General features: G+C 34.7%; 6 protein-coding genes across 7 annotated transcripts; 4 read left to right on the forward strand and 2 right to left on the reverse strand.

The window, feature by feature from the left end:
* Positions 1-2,284: 2,284 nt before the first annotated feature.
* Positions 2,285-4,163, forward strand: LOC107889725 (protein CANDIDATE G-PROTEIN COUPLED RECEPTOR 7). The gene has a single exon (XM_016814264.2). It carries the CDS (start codon positions 2,495-2,497, stop codon positions 3,809-3,811), a length of 1,317 nt encoding a protein of 438 aa, XP_016669753.1. The 5' UTR covers positions 2,285-2,494; the 3' UTR covers positions 3,812-4,163.
* Positions 4,164-7,365: 3,202 nt separating this feature from the next.
* LOC107890362 (uncharacterized) lies at positions 7,366-8,309 on the reverse strand. Its single transcript, XM_016814816.2, has one exon. It carries the CDS (start codon positions 7,841-7,843, stop codon positions 7,421-7,423), a length of 423 nt encoding a protein of 140 aa, XP_016670305.2. The 5' UTR covers positions 7,844-8,309; the 3' UTR covers positions 7,366-7,420.
* A 1,540-nt stretch (positions 8,310-9,849) lies between these two features.
* Positions 9,850-12,675, forward strand: LOC107889726 (pentatricopeptide repeat-containing protein At2g37310). Its single transcript, XM_016814265.2, has one exon. It carries the CDS (start codon positions 10,372-10,374, stop codon positions 12,364-12,366), a length of 1,995 nt encoding a protein of 664 aa, XP_016669754.2. The 5' UTR covers positions 9,850-10,371; the 3' UTR covers positions 12,367-12,675.
* Positions 12,676-13,984: 1,309 nt separating this feature from the next.
* Positions 13,985-15,720, forward strand: LOC107889727 (uncharacterized). 2 transcript variants are annotated; one of them, XM_016814266.2, is made up of 4 exons: positions 13,985-14,300; positions 14,407-14,524; positions 14,602-14,984; positions 15,062-15,720. In XM_016814266.2, exons 2-4 carry the CDS (start codon positions 14,414-14,416, stop codon positions 15,348-15,350), a joined length of 783 nt encoding a protein of 260 aa, XP_016669755.1. In that variant the 5' UTR covers positions 13,985-14,300; positions 14,407-14,413; the 3' UTR covers positions 15,351-15,720. The 2 variants fall into 2 exon arrangements, with proteins under 2 accessions (XP_016669755.1, XP_016669756.1); XM_016814267.2 differs by lacking the exon at positions 13,985-14,300 and having other exon boundaries at positions 14,307-14,524.
* A 1,064-nt stretch (positions 15,721-16,784) lies between these two features.
* LOC107889728 (probable protein phosphatase 2C 38) lies at positions 16,785-18,989 on the forward strand. The gene is made up of 5 exons (XM_016814268.2): positions 16,785-17,121; positions 17,204-17,659; positions 17,734-18,101; positions 18,184-18,420; positions 18,508-18,989. Exons 2-5 carry the CDS (start codon positions 17,380-17,382, stop codon positions 18,736-18,738), a joined length of 1,116 nt encoding a protein of 371 aa, XP_016669757.2. The 5' UTR covers positions 16,785-17,121; positions 17,204-17,379; the 3' UTR covers positions 18,739-18,989.
* A 915-nt stretch (positions 18,990-19,904) lies between these two features.
* On the reverse strand, positions 19,905-23,204 carry LOC107889729 (protein MODIFIER OF SNC1 11). The gene is made up of 6 exons (XM_016814269.2): positions 22,670-23,204; positions 21,997-22,077; positions 21,794-21,922; positions 21,617-21,680; positions 21,472-21,512; positions 19,905-21,359 (listed from the first exon to the last, which is right to left on the reverse strand). Exons 1-4 carry the CDS (start codon positions 22,966-22,968, stop codon positions 21,644-21,646), a joined length of 546 nt encoding a protein of 181 aa, XP_016669758.1. The 5' UTR covers positions 22,969-23,204; the 3' UTR covers positions 19,905-21,359; positions 21,472-21,512; positions 21,617-21,643.
* Positions 23,205-23,591: the final 387 nt, after the last annotated feature.

The raw sequence follows: 23,591 nt of genomic DNA on the forward strand, positions 1-23,591 counted from the left end.
ATAATAATAAATACATTAATATTTACTTAAATAATAAGTAAATAAATATATGTATTACAAATGTGTGTATTATATTTATTATACTTGTATTTTATTTTTGCCATACACTTGGCACTCTTTTTGGTTTATTTCCTTATTTAGTCCTTTTAATTTTCTTTATTCTATAATTAAACTTTCACACTTCATTCAATTTAATCCTTTCATCTAATTATCCTTTATTTAAGCTAATTTGCTTCATTAAACTTTAATTAATCACTCTCTTAACTTCGTAAATATTTTTAATAAATATTTACAAATCTATTTTTCAGAAACGGAGACCCGAAAATGTACTTTTTTGATAATTGTAAAAATTCGGGTCATTACAGGGCATGACCTGATAGTATAATAAGCCTTCCTCGGTAACAAAAGTTGTCTTGTTCTGATCCTCTAGGGTCATAGATATCTAATTATAACCTAAGAATGCATCCATAAATTAGCTCATAAATCTATGCCCTGAGGATGCATCAACCAACCTATCAATCGAGAGTAAGGGAAAAATGTCCTTAGGGCAAACTTTATTGAGGTTGGTGAAGTCAATACACATTTTCCACTTGCCATTAGCCTTCTTCACCATTACCACATTCGAAACCTAATCAGGATATGCGACCTCTCTAATAAATCATGTTGATAGCAGTTTCCCCACCTTCTGATTTCCTGCCTCTACAACTTACGGAGCAAACTTTCTTTTTATTTGTTTAACTAGTTTAACCTCAGGTAGCACATTTAACATGTGAACAATTATTTGAGGATCCACCCCAGACATATCCGCAAAAGATCATGCAAAAACATTGAAAATTTTAAGCTATCTCATACAAATTTGCCAAACCCTGTGACCTGTTATAAGTGAACGAGTATTGCATATGCTCATGCAAGACTCCCATAATAAAAGTATCGATGGCCAATTGGTCGTCTAGATTTTTTGTATTTAATGTCGTTGCATGAAAATGATTAATATAATCCTTCAAGCTTTCCCCTTCTCTTTGCTTGATAAACATCAAACCTATAGGAGTACCCACTATTGTCCTATGTGCTTGAAACCTACCTAAAAACATCTGACCTAACTGTGAAAAACTCTGAATAGAACCCTGTGGGAGAGATAAATACCAATCTTTTGCGCTTCCCTTAAGGGTCGTTGAGAAGGCCTTACACTTCGCAGCATCAGAAGTTCCCAGCACATTCATATAATCATTGTACTGTATAAAATGTGCTCGAGGGCCCCTCTTGCTTTCAAACATTTCTTTTGGAACTTTAAAATCAACTTGTAAACTCATAGTTGTGATCTCAAGAGCCAGCAGATTGTTAGAACAAAACAGTCAATCAATATCTTGAGAGTTAGGATGCAAAGGCCGTACATCTCTACATAGAGCATCCATCTTATTCTATCACGATTTTGCATGTACCCTGGGGCCTTCTTTATGCATAATGGTATTATCATGGAAATCAGAATTATCTGACTGTTCCTTTTTCCTCATCTCTTCATTCTGCTTAATAACTCTTACTAAAATGTTTGCTGCTACTAAAACCTAACATTTTGCAAAGTCATTTGCTCCCTCATCAATCTCATTTGCTCATGAAGAGTAAAAATATTGTTGTGGGGATGCCTCCTGATCAGAGGGGAGTGATAATCCCTGGCCAAAAAAGTTATTCAAGTCAAAAGAATTTGAGGCTCCAGCATGAGCCCAATCACCCAAAATTTCTAGTCGATCGGAAAACCAACTAGTAATAAATCTTTCTCATTGGGCTGATTACCAGCACTAGAAACTCCAGGTTGTCCTGAAAAAAAATTAATGAGAAAATTCTCATTGGGGTGAGCCATTTTGATTTTTTTACAAACTGAAGATTTGAAGATCGAAAATTCTCCACGCTCATAGCACCAATTTGTTGAATGTTTTTCTCTGTCTCTCTTAAATGGTGGGGTTTCTTTATTTATATGATATGGTATTGTTCATCGATATAACTTACTAAGTAGGTTTCATGCATGTCAACACGTATCCTACTCTAAACTTACCATCCGAATGGGTTTTGGGCTGATGATAACTAAGTATTATAACAAATATCGATTTTAAATGGTTTCTTTAACGTAATTGATGTTGAGTTAATTAATGAAATCAAAATGATAATTTAACTATAGCAAAAGGACGGAAAGAGATATTGAGCCTAAAATAAAAATGGGTTGGACCATTTTCAGGCAACGCATTGATTTTTGAACCCATTAAGTTGGACTGACCCAACTCGCCAATGTCCATCGAACATGGAGACCTATTTTACGATCTGGATTTCTCTGATAGATCATAAAAGCATCACAAAAAGGAAAACAATCTAAGATCCCAAGCAAAACCCGATATCCTTAGCCTTTTAAATTCATTCATTCATTCATTCACTTCCTCTAGTTTCGTTTCCGTCCAACGTAACTACCACGCCGACCGTCGTAACCACCGCCGTAAATTCTCCCAAAATGGCGAAACTACCCTTACAGATCCTCCTCCTCTTCCTCCTTTCCCTCATTTCCTCCTCCACCGCAGAGATCAAAACCCTAACCATCACCTCCGACTCTCGCCCCATGATCCTCTTCGAGAAATTCGGCTTCACCCACTCCGGTCACATCGCCATCTCCGTCTCCTCCGTCTCGGTCACTTCCTCCGCCAATGCCCCCAATCCCGACGCTTCCCGCCTCGGCTTCTTCCTCTTATCCGAGGAAGCTCTCCTCCAAGTCCTCCTCGAGATTCAACAGAATCCTCACTTTTGCGTCCTCGATTCTCGCTACATCCAGCATCTCTTCACCTTCGGCGACCTCTCCCCACCTCCCCTCTCGCGTTTCAACCACACTTACCCTGTTTCTTCACCCAATGAATACTCTCTCTTTTTCGCCAATTGCGCCCCCGAAACCCGCGTTTCGATGAACGTCCGAACCGAGACCTACAATCTTGAACGCGACGGTTCCAAAGATTACCTCTCCGCTGGTCTAACCCACCTCCCTTCCCTTTACACCTTCTTCTCCATCCTCTACTTAGTCTTCTTGGGTTGTTGGATCTACGTTTGTTATACCAACAAACGATCCATGCACCGGATCCATTTATTGATGAGCGGTCTGCTTTTATTTAAAGCTTTGAATCTGATCTGCGCTGCCGAAGATAAGCATTACGTTAAGGTTACCGGAACTCCTCACGGCTGGGATGTTTTATTCTACATTTTTCAATTTATTCGTGTCGTTTTGCTTTTCACCGTCATCATTTTGATCGGCACCGGTTGGTCCTTTTTGAAACCATTTTTACAAGAAAGGGAAAAGAAGGTTTTGATGATCGTGATCCCGCTTCAAGTTTTAGCTAATGTTGCTTCGATCGTGATCGGGGAAACTGGGCCTTTTATTAAAGATTGGGTGACATGGAATCAGTTGTTTTTGCTGGTCGATATCATCTGCTGTTGCGCTATTATTTTCCCAATTGTTTGGTCGATCCGTTCATTGAGAGAAACTTCGAAGACTGATGGGAAGGCTGCAAAGAATTTGGCGAAGTTGACCCTGTTTAGGCAGTTTTACATTGTGGTGATTGGGTATTTGTATTTCACAAGAATTGTGGTTTTTGCTTTAAGGACGATTGCAGCTTACAAGTATCAATGGGTTAGTAATGCCGCCGAGGAGACCGCGAGTTTGGCGTTTTATTTGGTTATGTTTTACATGTTTAGGCCGGTGGAGAAAAATGAGTACTTTATTCTTGACGAGGAAGATGAAGAGGCTGCTGAAATCGCTCTCAGAGATGAAGAATTCGAGCTTTGAGAAAACCCCTCCGGCCGCTGAAAAGAGAACTCATATAAGGGTACTTTGGATTTTTACTTTTGATGCAAATTGGGGTTAGTTTTGAGGTTTGTTCTTATTGAATTTTACGAATACAAGTTGCTGCATACAACTGTCGCTGCTCTTCTCTTTACTGCTTTTATTATGTTTAACTTGTTGCTAAAATTTGAATATGTTTCGATTAGTTACTGTATTTCTCTTTAATGTTCTTATTATGTTTTAACTTGTTGCTAAAATTTGAATATGTTTCTGTATTTCTGCCTACTGCGTAATGAACTTCTCTCAGAAGGTTGAATTTAGAAACAAAGAGTTTTAAGCTTTTTCCGTTCTGCAATTTTACGCCTTTAGGTGATAGAATACTTGTATCTTCTGCATTAAATGAAACATTATGTCGAAAATGATTGATTGTCTTGATACTGGATGATCATGGCTTGAGGTGGTTTTCACTACCCAGACAATGCAAAATTTTAAAGTTCTCTATGGGGATTTTTTTTCCCTTTATATTATTATTTTGGGTTTAGGGTTGTTGGGGGATGGAACTTGAGATTGGTTTCAACCGATGAACACAAGTCTTGTGTCCCATGTGGTTTAATCAACTGGGAGTAAGATCTTTGATTATTGTTAGTCAGTGTTTGGAGTACATTTTGGGCGATACCTGCAAGTCAATTGGCTTAACGTTTTGTTATTTCAACTCTTGTCTTATTACCATTATGTATTTCCAATTTGAATGGCAAAGCCTTGCGTTTGTTCTTTCTTATTGGTAGATTTACTGTTTAGTGGTCAAGTTGAATTTATTTATCAGCAAGTCAATTTACCTTACATTTTGTTGTTTCAACTTTTGTCTTTTGTCTTTATCTATTTCCAATTGGTCTTCACAGCAATTTGAATGGCAATGCCTAGTGTTTGTCCTTTCCTATTGGTAGACTGGTTAGTGCTCAAGTTCAATGTATGTGTTATTGTGGTGAGTAATGATATTGTTAATTTCCCAAACGCAAAGTCAGAAAATCTTGTCAAAATGCTATAGCTGTTAGTTCTCACCCTTGGTGTGATGAATTTCTTCCTCGTTTATGATCTACCTATACTTTTCCATAATCTTCTAAGTTGGAACACTATTCTACAGTGCTTAGCTGTAAAAACACTTTTTAGATAAAAAAATTGTGCTAAACAAGTTGCTTTTCGTTAAAATTTTTTAACTTTTCAGGAGTAATTTTGAAAAGTCTTCTGAAAAGGAGAAGTAAAAATTTTTAGTTTTGCCTCTCCTAAAACACTTTAGTTTAAAATCATTAATTAAAAATTTTTAAATACTAATTACAAATATTTAATGGTTATATTTAAATATTTAAAATATAGTTTATATATTTTAATTAAATTTTATAAATAATTAATATTTATTGCTTAAAAATATTTAAAATTTATATTTCATATATTAAAATATTAATAACAAGTTATATTAATTTTTTTTATATTTTTATTAAAATATAATAATATTAACTAATTTAAATATTATTTAAATGTATATATTAAAATAAATATTTTATTTCTCAAAAACACTTCTCAAAAGTATTTTTTCAAGGCATTTTTCAATTTTAAAAACATTACCAAATTAGCATTAAATTGCATTTATTTGTTTCTTTTGTGCCTATTTTAGGCAGAATGATAAATCATCAGTTGCATATATATAAATAAAAGATTTGCAGTATTTAATCACGTTTGCCCTTTCCCTTTATGGTGGTTGTTTCTGCCTTAATCGTGTTATCTTCATATACTATTTCACTTGTATTTACACTCCAGTGTATCATGTACAGAGGCAACTAATACATCTAGAAACACAATATAAAAAAAAGTATAATGACTTTTTTCACTCTCCAATTTTATATAAAAAATTATTTTAGTCTTTCTTTAATTTTTTAATCTTTTTAGTCCTTAAATTTGTCTTTTTTGTTATATCACTCTAAAATAAATGGAATTTTTTTTTTAAAATTTTGTTGACATTTCATTAGGAGTAAGCATCCGATCGAATCGAGTCAAATCAAAACTAGTAAAATATTTTGAGTTGATGAGTTTTATTTTGTCATCCTATCGAGTGAAATGAAATTCGAGTTGAATCGAGTATGATAATAATAAAAATAAGATATTTTAATATAAATTTGAATCATTAATTAATTTATTTTGGTCTTAAAATTATTATTTTAGAAAATGTTTAAAATTTTAACTTTCTTTATATATTCTTTAGAATTTTTATTTTAAAAAAATATAAATTTTGGAATTTTTATAAATATTTTGAACTTTTAAAATTTTTTGTTGAGAGAGACCAATTTGATTATTTTTAAAATTAACAGGGACCAAATGGATATTTATACTAATCTATTATTTGAATTGTAAAATTTAACTTGACTCAAACTCGAAACTCGAATAACTCGATTCAGTTAACTCGAAATTCAAATTTTTTTTTATTTTTCGAATCGAGTTGAGTTTTACTCACCTTTACGTTTATGCCAACATTTAATTAATTTTTAAATTTTTAAAAATACAAAATTATAAAACTATTTTTAAAAATAAAAAATCATTAAAATTATTAAAAATTATACAAAAAATGTTTTTTAGTATTTTTATATTATATATTAATTAAATGCTGACGTGTTATTTATATGGTAATTCACATGTATGCCACGTCAATAAAATTAAGCCACGTTAAGTTTTCTATCAATTTTAAGATGATTTGATAATATATATATATAAATTTAAAGATTAAAAGAGATAAAAAATTAAATAAAAGGTTGAAATGAATTTTTGATAAAATTGGAAAATTTAAAGAGGAAATTATGATGTAAAGAAAAAAGGTTTCCCTCTTACCGTATATATTATTATTTACTGAAGACAACTGTAAACCTAGGATTCTAAATGAATACTGCAATTTATAAATAGTTTTGAATTATTATTATTATTATTATTATTATTATTAATTTTTTTTTTGCTTGCCATGAATGAATAGGATTTTGAGGTTAGGCACATTTATATTTACTAACAAACTTATTTAAATGAAATATTTAAAGTTTATTTAAAATTTTTTAATTATTTAATTGGTGTATACTTAATAATAATATAATATTATTATTGTTCATGTGTTTGGTTTATTTATTTATAATGTAATTAAAAATATTTATTTTTTGATTATTTTATTTTAAAAACAAGAAATAAGTTTATTTATTAACTATGAATAAATTTTAAAATTTTCATGTACATATTTAATTATATGTTTATAGATATAGTTGAGCAAACACGAACAAATATAATCTTAAATGAATGAATCCTTAATTTTATTAAGAATTTGAAGATTTAGCATAGGGTGGTTGTAATTTTCAAGTTTAAACAATCTTAGAAAACTTAACTCGATTATATTGATATCACATGCCTCAAGTATTTGCTCATTACAAGCTTAAGGGTGGGTGATGAAAATGGAAATGGTTTTTAGTAGAAATTAGGATGCAATCTAATTTTTTAATTGAAAAACATGTTTGTATGAATCAAGTATAAACTACCCATTCAATCATGCTTTGAGATTTTGAACAAATTAAATAAACCAACAAAAAATCAGAAGAAAACAGGCTTTTGATCCACAACATCAACACTAGCAGAGCAAGACAGTAACCTATTGAAAAACCTAAACAATGCTACCTTCACTTTCCTCCATACCAAACACCTGCTTCTAATACGTCTCTTCTGCTTGTATCTCCTCTTCCTTTGACCGACTTTCTCCTTAACCCTCCCCAAGCATTTCACAGTCTTCTCAGGCACAGTTTCTTTCCTTGAGAACCTATAGCTCCTCAGATACATCTGCCTGCATGAGATACTGTCAACAACTCTACCACCATGCAAGGACCCTGATGAGCTCCTTGACCTCACGAACTCCGCATCTGACTCTGGCCACTTGTAAAGATTCACATAAGTTGCCCTCACAGGCAACCCAGGGTCTCTGGCATCATTCAAGCAATTAGAGATGCAAATCGAACTCATTTCTTCAAAAAGATTTTCTTTTGCTTTTTGGAATGTGGGTACGTTTTGATCAGAATTTATGAACAGGGGGTTTTTTCGCTTTGGAATTGCAAATTTTAGCAAAGCTTATATTGCAAGAAAAGGCTAACAAAAATGAAAAGAAAGAAAGTGGAGGAAAGCAGAGGGAGATGATGGGGGGAATTGGGGTTGGTTCCAAGTGGAATTTATGCATGCCTATATGCTATGATTTAACATAATTACAGCAGCAATGAAAGGCTTCTTTTTGGCAATGGCGTGCTGTTAGGCAAAGAGTGGATATGCTACTGCTGTTTATTTTATTGACCAAAAATGAGCCGCCGTTAAGTAGATTTAAGGTTGGAGTCAGGAGTTTCCGAGCATTTGTCAATAGGGAAAAAAAAAAACATTTAAGCAATTCACAATGAATTTTGGTCCTACCAGATCCACATATCCGCATTTGTTCTAACCTGAAAATTTAGACATGTTAATTCTACTTTATAATTATTTTTTACATATATTTATATTATATTTTAGCTGTATTTATAAAAGAAAAAATAAAACACAATTAGGCAGTCAGATATTCATATGGTTGAGGGTTTTTGATGTTGATGGTTAGAATCAACCTAATTCTCTCTGTTCCGTATTCATAGCGGCAATAATTTGTTGGGTCACACTTCTTCCGTAATTAAGGTCTCGACATTCATTCTTTCCATCTCGATGGTTGACTTGTAGTCCCAAGAAGGGACTCAACATCGCCATTTATAGGAAACTCCTACGGGTGTGGTGGTTCGGCCTAAGCAAGAGAGTTTGAATCTATTTGATTTGGAGTTGTTTTATGTTCCAATTTTTCACTTTATGTTTCGTGTTGTTTTCTCTTTTATTTTCTCTTTTTTTTTTTAATATTTTGTGTTAGTAATTTTCTAATTCAGTTTGCTTACATATTAATGTAAGTATACATAGGTTACCATCAATTAACCATAGTCTACATGAGCATTACGTGGTGGAAAATGAAATTAATTAGACTATAATTTTAATTCATGAAATTAGTATGAGGTAACGTTAATTAAATCATATTAATTATTTTAATAATTAAAATATGATAGTGGGAAACAACTGCGACGTACGGCCATTACAAAGACCAGGAAGTAATCCGGGAACATTCCTGCAATGAATGCCACTATTTAACTCCCGCCCAGAAAGTACCGCACGCTGCGAGGAAGTAGAAGAGGAACCCAGAGAATCCTCCGGAAAGGCCGATTGCCCAGAAGGTTATAAGACAGAAGCTGAGGGAAAGGACGATTAATGCTGGGATTGAGATGAAAGAGCGAACGAGAACGTATGAAGAACGTCGATAAGCATTGTAAGCAGTTTCCCTCACGAAAATAAATCTTTCTTTGATGAACTCTACGGTTTCCGTCGTGCAGGTGAAGCAACTGGTGCTTATGGAAATTGCTAAGCATCCTAATCTACCTTGGGCTCCTCTTGGGGGAATCATCAACCTGCCAAAACATGGTGCCTAGTACAAGTCTGGTGATGATTATCATCGCTAACCGGAGTTTATTACTAACCTTTTGAGGGAGGGTGAATCTACCAGGGATGACCTAGAGAAGCAGTTGGCCCGACCCGACTCGCTTAAAATTTTAAGGGAAAACTACTGTAAAGGTCACTAAACTATCAATAAGTTTTCGTTTTGGTCAATTAATTTTAAAAAGTTACAAAATGGTCACTGAGTTATTCGAAATTTTTTATTAAACTCATTAACCGATATGGGGGATCAATACCCATGGGTGAGTAAAATAACGTATTTAGATTCAAGTCGATCTGATGATTAATATCCGAGATAAAAAAAGAAATTATTTTTATATTAGTTTATAAAGAAATTATTTATATTTTAATAGGGTGTTTAAAAAGCTGAACAAAATAAAGAAAATTTGATGTAAATACAAATTCTGACTGTGATTAATGAAGAAACACTATGATAAGTGCCAAGGCTTTGATCAAACTAAAGTTGAGTGCATCAATACATTAAAGAAAGTGTTACAGAGTTATAAAAATTCTTGAAGCAGTTTAAAAGAAGACTAAGAGCAGCTGAACAAATATGTTGCCCTCATCTTCCACAATCGTCATTGTTAATTCTTTTAAAAAAGCATGCCAACGATTCTCAAAACAGTAACCCGCTAATAATGAGATGATTGATTGTGAAGTCAAACATCCATTTTGTCAAACAGGTTTCATCTTGTGTTCCTTCCAAATTCCCGTCATTCACCAGACCCTTTACCCTGACTGAAATTCACCATCTTCCTTATTTAAACAGTGCAAGAGTGTTGCAATTTGGGTTTAAGTGAGGCATCCCATTAATGAGAACAGCGTCATGTCATATGGTGTTCTTCAGCCTTTTCAGGCACCACCTGAAAACGACGTCTTTTTGAGGTCTTTCTAGTACGGCTGGGATTCGGTGTTGTTCTCCCTTTGCTCGATGAGTTATAAATGGAAGTCATGAAGCAGATGAATGAGCAAAAGCAAAGAAATGAATGAGGACCGCAAATTCATTGTTAAACAAACTTCAGTGGCCGCCGACCAAACTCCATGAATCACTCCGAACTTTAAACCCATCCAATTCCAATTTCAATTATGGTGCGTACGGTCACCTTATCCAACACTTCACCAACCATCACCTCCCTCGCCAAGCCAAGCAACTCCATGCGCGCATCGTTCTGTCTTCAGTCACTCCCGATAACTTCCTTGCTTCGAAACTAATTTCTTTTTACTCAAAAACCAATGGCCTTCTCCAAGCTCACCATTCGTTCGACCAAATTCCCCAAAAAAATACCTTCTCTTTTAACGCCTTGCTCATCGCCTATTGCCAACATAACAAGTTTGCTGACACTTTGAGGTTGTTTTCAAGTTTCCGCGACGTTATTAGGCTGGATAATTTTACCATTACGTGCTTATTAAAGGCGCTAGCAGGTTCATTTTGTGAGGAAGGGGTGGCTAAGGAGGTCCATTGCTTTGTTTTGCGAGGTGGGTACAATGAGGATATTTTTGTTTGTAATGGGTTGATCACCTACTATTCAAAATGCATGGAATTCGGCTTGGCGAGAAAAGTGTTTGATAAAATGGGTGAAAGAGATATTGTGTCATGGAATTCGATGATTTCAGGGTATTCACAAGGAGGGTTTTACGATGAATGCAAGGCTTTGTATAGAGAAATGGTGGATACTTCAGAATTTAAGCCTAATGCGGTAACTCTACTTAGTGTTTTGCAAGCGTGTGGACAATCCAATGATCTTCTTCTTGGAATGGAAATTCATCGGTTTATCATTGAGAATTCTATCGAGACGGACATTTTGATTTGTAATGCTTTGATTGCATTATACGCAAAATGTGGGAGTTTGGATTATGCTAATGAGTTGTTTGAGGGTATGAGTGATAAAGATGAAGTTACTTATGGCTCACTTATTTATGGTTGTATGTTTCATGGGTTCATTGAGAAAGCTATGGAGCTTTTCCGCCAATTGAAACACCCAGGTTTGAGTACATGGAATTCTGTGATTTCAGGATTGTTTCAGAACAAACAGTATGATGGGGTTTTGGATTTAGTTTGGGAAATGCAGGCATGTGGTCTTAGACCCAATGCTGTGACACTATCAAGCATTCTTCCCACTTTCTCATATTTTTCGAACCTGAAAGGAGGGAAAGAGATACATGCTTATGCTGTTAGAAACAATTATGAGAGCAACATCTATATTGCGACTGCCCTTATTGATACTTATGCGAAGGTGGGGTTTCTACATGGGGCACAACGGGTTTTTGATCAATCAAAATGTAGGAGCTTGATCATTTGGACAGCAATAATTGCAGCATATGCTTCCCATGGAGATGTTGATGCAGCTCTAGGTTATTTTCATGAGATGCTTTATAATGGAATTCAGCCAGATCCTGTCACATTCACTGCATTGCTCTCTGCTTGTGCTCATTCAGGAGTGGTAGATGAAGCTCAGAGGATCTTTGATGCCATGCTCGTAGACTATGGCATTCCACCCTCAGTTGAGCATTATGCCTGTATGGTAGGGGTCCTAAGCCGAGCAGGGAGACTCTCAGAAGCCACAGAGTTTATTTCTAAAATGCCAATTGAACCAAGTGCTAAGGTTTGGGGTGCATTGCTACATGGGGCTTCAGTTTGTGGTGATGTTGAACTTGGGAGGTTGATTTGTGATCATTTGTTTGAGATAGAGCCTGAGAACACTGGAAATTACATCATCATGGCAAACCTATATTCACAAGCTGGTAGATGGAAAGAAGCTGATATGATCCGGGAAAAAATGATGAACGTTGGGTTAAAGAAGATCTCAGGCACTAGTTGGATTGAAACTAGTGTAGGCTTACAAAGCTTTATTGCGAAGGACAGATCAAGTGAAAGAATTGAAGAAATATACAGTCTGCTAGAAGGGTTGCTTGGTTTGATGAAGGAAGAAGGGTATACTTTGCATGATAAATTTGATGAGGAGAGTGTTTATGATCATTGAATACTGATCAACTAATCGCCGCAACCTTCTCAAGGATTTAAATGCACCCTTGAGGCTTTAAAGTAAAAATGATTGCTAAAGATGTTGAGGACATCGGATCCTTAATGCATTTCTCTTTTAATTCTACCAGAAATTGTTACTTTATGGCTAAAATGAAGAGACACTTTCGAATTAAATACTGTCACATGTAACTTTTCTGTTTTCTCTCTGGTGCAAATTTCACTTGTGGACTTGGCCAGAGCATTATTTTAAAACAATTTTAGCATTTATTCATCACATCCGGCAGACATGGAAGTTGGATCATCTTCATTTCTTTGCGTAGTTGAGTTTGCTTTTCTTAATTATGCTAGTCGAGAACCTCTGCTTGCACCCGGAAATTTCTATTATGAAAATAATAGTATTTCAAGTGTTACTCTTATGTACGAGTCATTGAGTAGGTAAAATGATAACATCCAAGTTTTTGTCTGTACTAGTGTTTCCATGACAGTTTGTCTGTAAATGGTGATAACTGACCCTGATGAGCCCACAAGCTTAGCTTGCATTTGCAACATAACAGTCAATAGGATGGAGCTTGGGGAAATGGGTCAAGCCTTTCCATTTCCCCTTCTGCTTGCTTTGTTGCATATCGAAGTTAGAAGAGATAATGAAAAGAAATAGGGTGTCAAAGATGTTTGAAATGTACATAATTGATGACAAAATGGCTATATTGTCATTTTCCGGCCATTCCATTAAAATTCCAAGGCACCAACATCCCCCTTTTGGCTCCACATATATGATAACGCAAAACCTCTCAATGCAATAAATGCTCAATCAATCTATACGATTAGCAGCAAATCATAATCAAATCTCACTTAATTCGTGTCATTAAAGCATGACTTCTTATTAAGAGTCAAAAGCCACAACAATGAGCATCTTTCAGTTCCTACTTTACCACAGTTTCAAAAAGAACCAAAAACAGTGGTCCACTTACCGTTTGGCTATTCATCTTCACCACAATTGGGTTTTGTTTGAGTGAAGTGAAAGCCAATTTTCCCATACTATACTATCATGCAATCATGTAATTATCCCTTGTATAACTTTTGGTGATTTTATGTATTAGAAAAAAAATTATATTAATCATTGCCTACTTAATTAACTTGTCACCAGGGCCTTTGTCTACTATATTTTTAAAGATTACAATATTTCAAAACTATATTCATGAAAAAGAAACTAACAGAATTCAGAAAAATGGGTCTTAAGTAAAAGAAAAAAGTAAAAATGAAACAAGAAATGCTACTACATGCCTCTGCATCTATCTATGATCCTGATGATAAATGAAACTGACATTTCTTTCTACTGATAGGGTTGAATCAGCTTGTTTTTATCAATTTGGAAGCATACCAAATAAAATATGAAGAACTGAAACAAAATCAAATAAATAATTAAATACAATGAAAAATTATGTGGAAGGATGAATATGCAAAACATGATGATTTGGTTTGTGATAATGATGTTTTTGTTGGAAAAATATAAGATGAAGAAATGTAAATTTTACTATTACCCGGTTATAATGGTCTTAACCAGCTCCTACATTAGATTAGTGGATGTCAAAAAAGTTTATTTGATTGATACATGTCAAAATCTCAGCAACTGAGACGATAAACACTTGATTGCTTTGCTCTCATTCTTCCAATCCTTATTTTGTATTAACCCCAATTTGCAGAAATGTCATAAGTTGTGGCAGTGAAGCGAAAACAGTGGCCAAATGTTGTATTCTTGAAGACTGATAATGACATATAAGCCACCTGGAACGGATAATGAGTCCAAGCCTTCTACCTTGGATTTCCAACACTTTTAGCTGCCCGAGGATCTTCTGTTTGTGAGTAACCCCGCATTGATTACAGGCCACGGTTTACTTTGCTTCCATTTCTTTTTTTTTTTTTACAAGCTGCAAGGTGAGTAAGCTCTGATCTACTGTATTATGGTAACTGAAGTATAGCTAAGATTTTGAGTGTCTCTGCTTCATAATGTGATTTGGTTGTTTTTGTATTGTCCACTCAGTGAAAAGATGGAAAGAGATGAAGGATTGAGGACTTTAGTGTGCTTGAGAGGAAGGCTTCTTGCAGAGAGACAAGCTTCAAAGACTGCAAAAGAAGATGCTGAACTTATGGGAAATAAGGTTAGGTCTTCTTTTATCAATTTAAATGTTAAAAGGAAAAACGATGTGAAGTTTCTGTTTGTTCTACTGGAATGCAGGTAATAGAACTTGAGAAAAAACTCAAAGAAGAGACCAAAGTAATGAACAAAGCTGAGAAGAGGCTCAAACTGTTGAGGAAGAAGCTTGAGTCCCTCAAGTTAGTGCCTAGTTTGGAAGAATCAGAGCACTCTGCAGCAGTTTCTTGTGTTTCATCGACAAGCAGTTCAGGTACCAAAAACCCGGAAAGAACAGCTTCCAAGTCTCAAAATGCAGTTCCAGGAATTTTAAAAAATATGGAGGAAAATGCATCAGACACCACTACATCTATACCAAGCTTTAAAATTTCTTTCAGCAGAGAAAATTCTTTTTCTTCACGTGAAAACTCCAGTTTTAAATCAAGCTCAGTCCATGAAGATCCAAAGGTTGATGACACAAGGACAAGGTATTTCTCCACATTTTATCCTACTGACTTTGCTTAAGTATATATATTATTTGATCACTTTTCACCATTCATTTCAGCTCTTCAAGCCTGAAAGCTTCAACAATGGAGATTGATATGAATGGAAGAAATGAGAAGTATGAGGATGATGATTATGTTGATAACTCATTGGCACTGGTTCCTCTAATCCTACCAGAAACCAAGGTGGCCTCTCAGATAAAGGTAGTGAGCAGAAGTATAGGTGAAGTTCTTGATACACTAAGGCAAGCCAAGGGAAGAATTCAGAGCTCAATGGAAAGAAGACAAATGAATAAGGGTAGGGCCTTCTTGAATTCATGCAAAGTAAACAGTAATTATTGTGGCATTTAGATAAATAAAACACAAAGTGACAGATGTTCTCTCGCGCATTGAAACATAAATGGGGGACATAATAGCGCTTGTATTTAAATTTGTGCCTTAATCAAATCGTTTAGTTGGTACTAAGTTTTAGTATAGCATGTGATGTGGGGATGTCATGTGACCCTCCATTGACTAGGGTCCCAAACCTTACCCACTTGCACTTTAGGTTGGTTTGAGTTTGAATAGCAACTCAGCGTCTTATCTGAGTTTCTGTTTATTCTGTACGCTTGTCTTCAATGTACCGACAGTGTATATGTTAGTGAATCATATTAAATTACACACTATCAATAAACTAATTAATAATTTTAAAAATAAATGTAATTATTATAGTTTTTAGGAGTTTGTATTCAGGTATGATGTTGCATTATTTTCTTTCAGTTTAGAAGTGTGTTGGTGTTTAGGGTTCGTCCTAATCCTTTTAAATTTTAATAAAAATATTATTGAGATAAATTTAATAAAAAATTAAAACTTAATCGTGCATAGATTACTAATAATAATTTAATAGTTTTGTTTTTTTCATTTGGAGATAGTTTATCTTCTTATAAAATTTTAATGCTAAATGCTAAAAAAAATTCTCAAACCATTATTTTACATAGTTTTTAAACTAGATTTTTTAACAAGAAAAAATAACATTAAACTAAAGCCTTAAACTACTAAAAGACTGAGATAAATGGAAGGAGAAATCCATGTGAAGATTACCCTCCAACCTACTTTAATAAATAAATAAATAAGTAATAAAATAATGTGACATTATTGTATATCCTGACTACTGGATAGTACAAGAAATTGATTTTAAGTTATTTTGTAGCCATTCAGCCATTAATGTTATGTACAGTAAGATTAGGGTGTTCATGGTTGTGAATGGTCCTGGAAGTCAGGTGGGAGGTGAGCCAAATTCAACTGATCGGTGTCCAACAAGTAGCTCAACGTATAACAGCTTCTCAATGCATGTACCAAATAAATATCAGTCAATCCAACACCAGAGCAATGGACCCCTTCTCCCAGCTGTTTAATTTTTTTTTTTTTTTACACTCCAAAAGATTGCAATCCTTCACATTCATCAATCCAAACCCAGAAAATGGAGTCAATGAAAGTTTGGTAATGAAAAGGAATCCTATCCTTTTCTTCTTTTATAGATATTCTTTAACAGTAGTAAGAAATGAACTACTGATGGAGAATTTGCAGAATAATATGAGTGAATTTCCGTTCATGATTTGCCCCTTCAACTCTAATGCTTGTTAATGCGTGCAGGAAAGGGACAAGTAATAAAAATAGGCATGAAGTTAGTAGTGTGTAATACAAAATATCAAAGTATAGAGTAGTGTTGGGTTATTGCAAGTAAAAAAGGAACTTAAAATCTCAGCCATGCAATAATAATAGTACACAGCTTTAGGACAAGCAAAGAACATAGAAATACACCAAGAAGCTAAAAAACAAGGAAGGGAACAAAGAAAGAAACAATGACAAAAACAACAATGTCAGAAATCTCTTTATTATTATTATTATTTCTCATCCATCTTGGATCTCCTCTGACAACAAAACCCAAGATCTTCTTCTGACATAAAATTCCAAAATCCTTTTTTTTTTCTCTTATCCAGTTGCTTCTTTTTCTTTTTTCTATCACTTTGATCCCAGACCAAACTCTGTCTCCACCAAATCCCAAGGTGCTTTTCCAGCTAAGTCTGTTGCTCAAACACGCCACACAGTGAAGGTGCCAAAAGCGATTTAACTCAGATTCAAGGTACACGCCCACCACTACCTCTCCATATTCTCTGAACTCACATAAAACTAATGCTTTCTTGTCTCTAATACGCACTTAGCAGTTGAGTAAGCCCATACCCAACTTTGCTCCTTTGTCTCAGACTTGTCATCTACTCAGATAAATGCTGTCTTCTATTTCTTTGGTTATATACTTCCACCTACTGGGATTCTAGTATATTGTAGACCAAACAAAAAACTTGACCCCAGATTGAATCTTGGTCTTCCTGCTTACTCAAAAATGGTTAAATCCTGTTGGAATCCATCGGCTGAGGGTGATTCTGGTGGGCGTGTTGATGGTTTGTTGTGGTGTAAAGATCTGGGGCAACATATGTATGGCGAATTTTCCATGGCCGTGATTCAAGCTAATAGTATGTTGGAGGATCAAAGCCAAATCGAATCAGGGCAGTTGAGTTCGACTACTTCCGGTCCTTACGGGACTTTCATCGGTGTTTATGATGGACATGGTGGAACTGAAGCTTCCCGCTACGTCAATGACAACCTTTTCAGCAATCTTAAGTGTAAGTTTCCACTTAAAACTTTGCTAGTCTTTAGTATTTAGCCAAATGCTTATTTTACATCCCTTGATGTGCAGCATTTGCATCTGAGCATCAAGAAATATCAGCAGATGTTCTGAGAAAAGCTTTCTCAACAACAGAAGAGAACTTTCTTTCGCTTGTGAGGAAAGAATGGCATGTAAAGCCACATGTGGCGTCTGTGGGATCTTGTTGTTTGATAGGGATTATCTGCAATGGACTGCTATATATTGCTAATGCAGGTGATTCCAGAGTGGTGTTAGGCAGATCAGGAAGAGGAACAAAGCAAGCTAAAGCAATGCAATTATCCGTAGAGCATAATGCAAGTATAGAGACTGTAAGAGAAGAGCTTCGGTCATTGCATCCCAATGATCCACATATCGTTGTGATGAAACACAGAGTTTGGCGTGTCAAGGGCTTGATACAGGTTTACGTTCTATTCTTTTTTCATTAAGGAAACTGAACTGGAAGTGAATTCAATTGTGGATTCTTTTTTTAATGTTTTGTAGATTTCAAGGTGCATTGGTGATGCGTATCTAAAGAAGGCAGAGTTCAACAAAGAGCCTCTTTTACCTAAATTTAGACTGCCTGAACCCTTCCAAAAGCCGATCCTTAGTGCTGAGCCATCAGTGTTGGTACACAAACTACAACCAGATGATCAGTTTCTCATATTTGCTTCTGATGGTCTGTGGGAGCACATTAGCAACCAGGAGGCTGTAAAGATTGTTCAGACTAGTCCGCGAAATGTAAGTTTCCAGAGACAGCAGAGAGGGAGTTGTCAAAAAGGAAATGGTTGAGCATGTTTGGGACACTTATAAATTTACATGATGCAGGGAATTGCGAGGAGACTTATCAAAGCTGCACTCAAGGAAGCAGCAAAAAAGAGAGAAATGAGGTACTCAGACCTGAGAAAGATTGATAGAGGGGTGAGGAGGCATTTTCATGATGATATCACAGTCGTGGTTGTGTTTATAGATCCCAACTTGATCAATGGGGGCTCCTCCTCCTACTTTCCATTATCGATAAAAGGTGGACGACTAGCTGCTGGTGCCGGTGTCCCATAGCCGGCAAAGATTGGAGCAAAATTTCTAAAAATTTATCCTCCATGGCCATGCTTAAAGAAGCAGAGGCAACAACTTTCTTTAGCATTCCCATCAAGGGTAATAGTATAGTATAGTTTGAGACTGGTTATTGCCAGAGAAACTTAGGATCATGAGACTGCAAGAGAATCTGTAGATATGATTTCCATGTAATTTAATAGTTGATTGTTTGCTCTCCTTCAAAATGCAACTTTCTTTGCCACCATTGCCGATAACATCTCTCATTCACTTATGTTTCTTAAGTCTTGACACCCATATTCGGATATCAGAAAAATGTCCTATTGCATTTCGATCATCTTTTTAAAAAATAAACTAATTACTTGATACGCACCGAATGAATTGTTAGAAGTAAATATATATTCGATTATGAGTTCAATGCCATGATACCAGTTCTCTTGGCAGTCAGGAAGACAACCCTAAAGATCTAAAGTAAATTTAGGTAAGGAATGAAAAGAAAGATTCCTTTTAGATAATCATAAATTAAAAAAAAAATTAAACAAAAATAAATTTAACTCCTACCTTTTATTTATTTTTTTTTGTCAATTTAACTTTAATTTTTTAATTAAATTTGATATTAATTTTCTTTAAAAATTCGAATTACTTTTTTTTAACAAAAATATTAAATAAAATGTTAATTTTTTAACAATTTTGACATAATCACACATGACAACCGACATATAATTCATATTAACATGACACTAAATATTTTATATACCATATATTAACATGACACTAAATATTTTATATACCACGTCAACAAAAAATCTAAAATAAATAAAATTTTAAAAAATTAATACAAATTAAAAGAATACATGTGAATTGTGTCTAGTTAAAAATATCAAAATTGATGTCAAATTGAAGACCAAACTTGAGTAAAGTAAATAAAAGTCACATTGTCATTAAGCTTTTTTCTTTAAAAGCAAGCAGTAAATTCTTTAAATGCCCTATTGACCTTCATCAATTCCACCATTGAAACAAATCCATCTTCCAAACATCCAGTTGACACGTATTTCTTTTTTTTTTATCATTCTTACTTGCAATCCTCCTTTCTCTTAACCTCACTTACCAAGAAATACTTTAAAAAAAAATCAATTGAGGATTATGAACAAAGAAATGAGAAAACAAATGTCTACAAAAATATTAGATATTCGAATTCCCCCAATCATTTTAACTGGTCCTCCATACAGAAATATCCAACCGAAATTTCAAGGAAGCTAGTCGTTGTGAACAGAACACTTGAATTTTAGTTCAAAAAGAAAACATAAAATATTACACGACTAAACAAAAAACTGAGAAAACATTAAACAGCCTTCACTCCAAGCATATAATTACCTTGCACATCAGCGAACCCACCTGGTGATACCAAGGGAAGCTAGCAATCACCTATATTGTTCACTTATCTCAAATACAAACCAGAAATATCAGATATTTTGAAGTAGATGGCTCAGCAAAAGTTTTATCTTTTGGATCAAATATGTAATCATCCACTGAAAATATTCTCCATAGGCAATTTTCACGTTATAAGACCTCCTAGATTGCAGCATCTCTCACAATCAAGTGCTGAACAGCAGTAGTATTGTAACCCCCCCCCCCAAACAACATTAAACTGTTTATTTTACGACAAGATACTGGTAATTGGTTATGTTGACTAAATGCTATTTGAAACATGAGTATGGTGACACAGCAGCAGAGATATGAATACAAACATGCGAACAGATGCATGTAAGCCTGCAAACAAACACATCACGAACATGCACATGAACATTAAAAGGTCATATTTCTTTTTCCTTTTTATAACAAGGAACAATGTCAAATCTATTTAAAAGGAACAAAATTAACAAGACTACAGTAAGAGATAAAGAGAACAAACAATTTAAACAAGAGCAAACTCAATTATCAATCTAAATGCAAAAGTAGAAGCTATCAATGCTTGCTCGGATCAAAGGCATCTATGAACTATGATTACCATTTGTCCTACAGCCACACAAACAACACACACCAAAAAAGAAAAACAACAATATATTTAAAAATCAAAGTTAAGAATAGAAATTCCTCTTGCATATTTAGCTAGAAAGTCCAAGGATTCCTATAAAGCATATGTCTGTATATATATATATTGCTATTATAACCCAGGGTAAGAAGTCAGACTCGATATGAATTACAATACTACTGCTGCCTTACACTTGATCGTATGACGCAACATAGAGGAGTATAAGCAGCTGCCATAATCTTACCATAAAAAATACATCAATTGATATTTTAATAGGAAACTACTTACCACCCAATACTTCATCAATTAAATTATCGAAAAGGAAAAGTTAAAAAAAAATAAAAATTTGGCCATTACTTCAGAGTTTCTAATGCTCTTTGTAAGATTTGAGACAGGTTAACACTACAGGTGGTTGCTAATTCCTCTAGGTCTCACCAAGTGAATAGAAACCAAAGCTGTGCCAAACTGCCAAAAGAAGCCTCTTCACTGCAGTGGAATTGATATGAAGGAATACTGCATCTAAGAATTCCTCAGTTGGAAAGAAAGCATTGTAAGGAAGCCACTGAGGGAATCAAAAACTGTTAAAACATTAAACCTGACAAGGAAAAAAGAAAAAGATAAATGTTAAAGACAGGTAATTGATAATAATAATATGACATAGCTGTATATATATACAAGATTAAAGCAATGCAAATCTCCAACAATACCATCTATGTAGTCCACCAGCCTTTCCAGCAATAGGAACCTCCTGAAGGAAAGAGTATATACAAATCAGTATCCCAGACAGCACCTTTAAAATACCTTATATTCTCCATCAAAGAAGTATGTCAAAAACAATTAACAAGGCCTTACTGGTTCAATATTTCCATTGCCATTCACCTAAGATAAAGTAGTAGAAGAAGAAGGATTCGAAAACCTGGAAGGACCGAAAATTTTTTTTCAAGCATAAACCTTTTAAATAAGGATCTCTGAAGGCAAATTACAAATCAGTGAAAATGTAGGGAACAGTCCTTTAGCAGTGGAACAGACCTGATAGCCCGTAATTTTCTTTTTTCTTCTTCAACTGAATCAGGTTTGGAATATGGTGCAAATCTAGCAAGACGAGCTTTCTTCTTTGCATCCTCATCAGTAGCTGTAGTGGGTGCAGCAATTCCAAACCTGTGAAACCAGGAAATAAAAATACACTCTGCAAGTGATAGTATAACAAGGAAAAGATAGTATGGAATAAAAACCTCTCTGCTCTAGCCTTCCTCTTCAGCTCCTCCAATTGCTTAGATTCTTCCGATCCCTTTGAGCTGGGTGCAGTGCCAAACCTACAAAGTTATTGGCCAACAATCAGTAAGTTACAAAGACAAGCCAAAAGTCAATAAACAGAGTTCAACATCCACAACTGCACCTTCACCATCAAGAAAAACCCTTATAGTACAAATAGAATAAAGAGTCATAGAATTTATCTCTGATTAAATACAAATATATATCTACGGTAATATTTAACTAGTCCTGACAAACATTCCCAGGCTCCAATCTAAACATGCAGCCATGCTTAGCAAGGCCAGTACGTCAGATTATGATGGGTTACACTCATCTTTTGAGAACTAATGTATAAATTGGTTAAAACTTAAATTTAAGACAATAATTTAGAAAATTATGAGCTGTTAAGAGATTCTAAATAATGTAGTTAGAGAAAGTAAACTAGAGAACATATTCAAGAGCATTACCCTATGCATCTCAGCACATCTAGAATAAAAAAGTGCATTCAAAGAAATTATGAGAATAGTCATTTTCAGAAATAAATCAATCTCTTCTCTTCAGAAATTCTCACCAACCAAAAAGGGGGGGGGAGCATGAACACCAGATAAATCCTAAATATCACCCAAATGAAAAGGGAAAAATAAAAGAAGTTACCTTTCGGCCCTAGAATTACGCTTTTCTTGCTCAGATAACTGGATGGGCAGGCCGAATCGCTCAGCTCGTCGAATCTTCTTCTGGGTATCGTCGGCGGGACAGCTTCTTTCCCCAGCGGCCAAGCCCACAGCATTCCCGGTGGTCTTCAAACCCTCGCCCTCCTTTACGGAAACTTCAGCATCGGAAAGTGTTGAAGCGCTAGGAGGATCTGACTTATCCATAGAAGGTGAGGCAGCGTCCAGGGTCTTCTTAGGGTTTTCTTCTGCCGACGAATAGGCGGTGGTGGTGGTGGATGCCATCGGAGCAGTAGTAGGGTTGCGTGAAGAAAACGAGGCTAAGAGCGGTGTCTTTTCCTTTTCTTAAAAGTCGCTGGATACTTTTGGAAGGAAGAAATATTAATATATCATTCTTCTCGAATGGGAAGCGCTAAGATATTTTTTGCTTAATTTATTACGATATTCCTTGGGATGACGTTTGTTTGATTGGTGAAAGCACTAATTTTCCGGCCCTGCTTTTTGAAAAACAATAATCTAAACCCCCTTCTCATGTCAATTACCCAATTTTATACACTATCTAATTAATATTAGTAAACTATATATTTTTATGATTTAAATCACACTTTCAGCCTGATTTAAATATTTTAATTATTAAATTACAAAAATTTATTATATAGTTATTATTAACTTATATTATGTTCTAAAACATTCTCTTCTCACCCTTAAATATAAGCAGCTGATTCTCAGTTTGATTGGTACAATTGATTAGTTTAGGTAAATAAATTATTAAAAATTTGTTAAAATAAAAATATATTTAAATTTATTTCCTCTGAAATTTGGCTGTCCACTGTCGATTGATTAAGGCCATTTGTATTGTAAGATAAACTAAGAATTGGCTTAGCCCATTATCTTCCCAGGCTCTAATA

Source organism: Gossypium hirsutum, chromosome A09 (assembly GCF_007990345.1).
Source record: "Gossypium hirsutum isolate 1008001.06 chromosome A09, Gossypium_hirsutum_v2.1, whole genome shotgun sequence".
Lineage (NCBI taxonomy): Eukaryota > Viridiplantae > Streptophyta > Magnoliopsida > Malvales > Malvaceae > Gossypium > Gossypium hirsutum.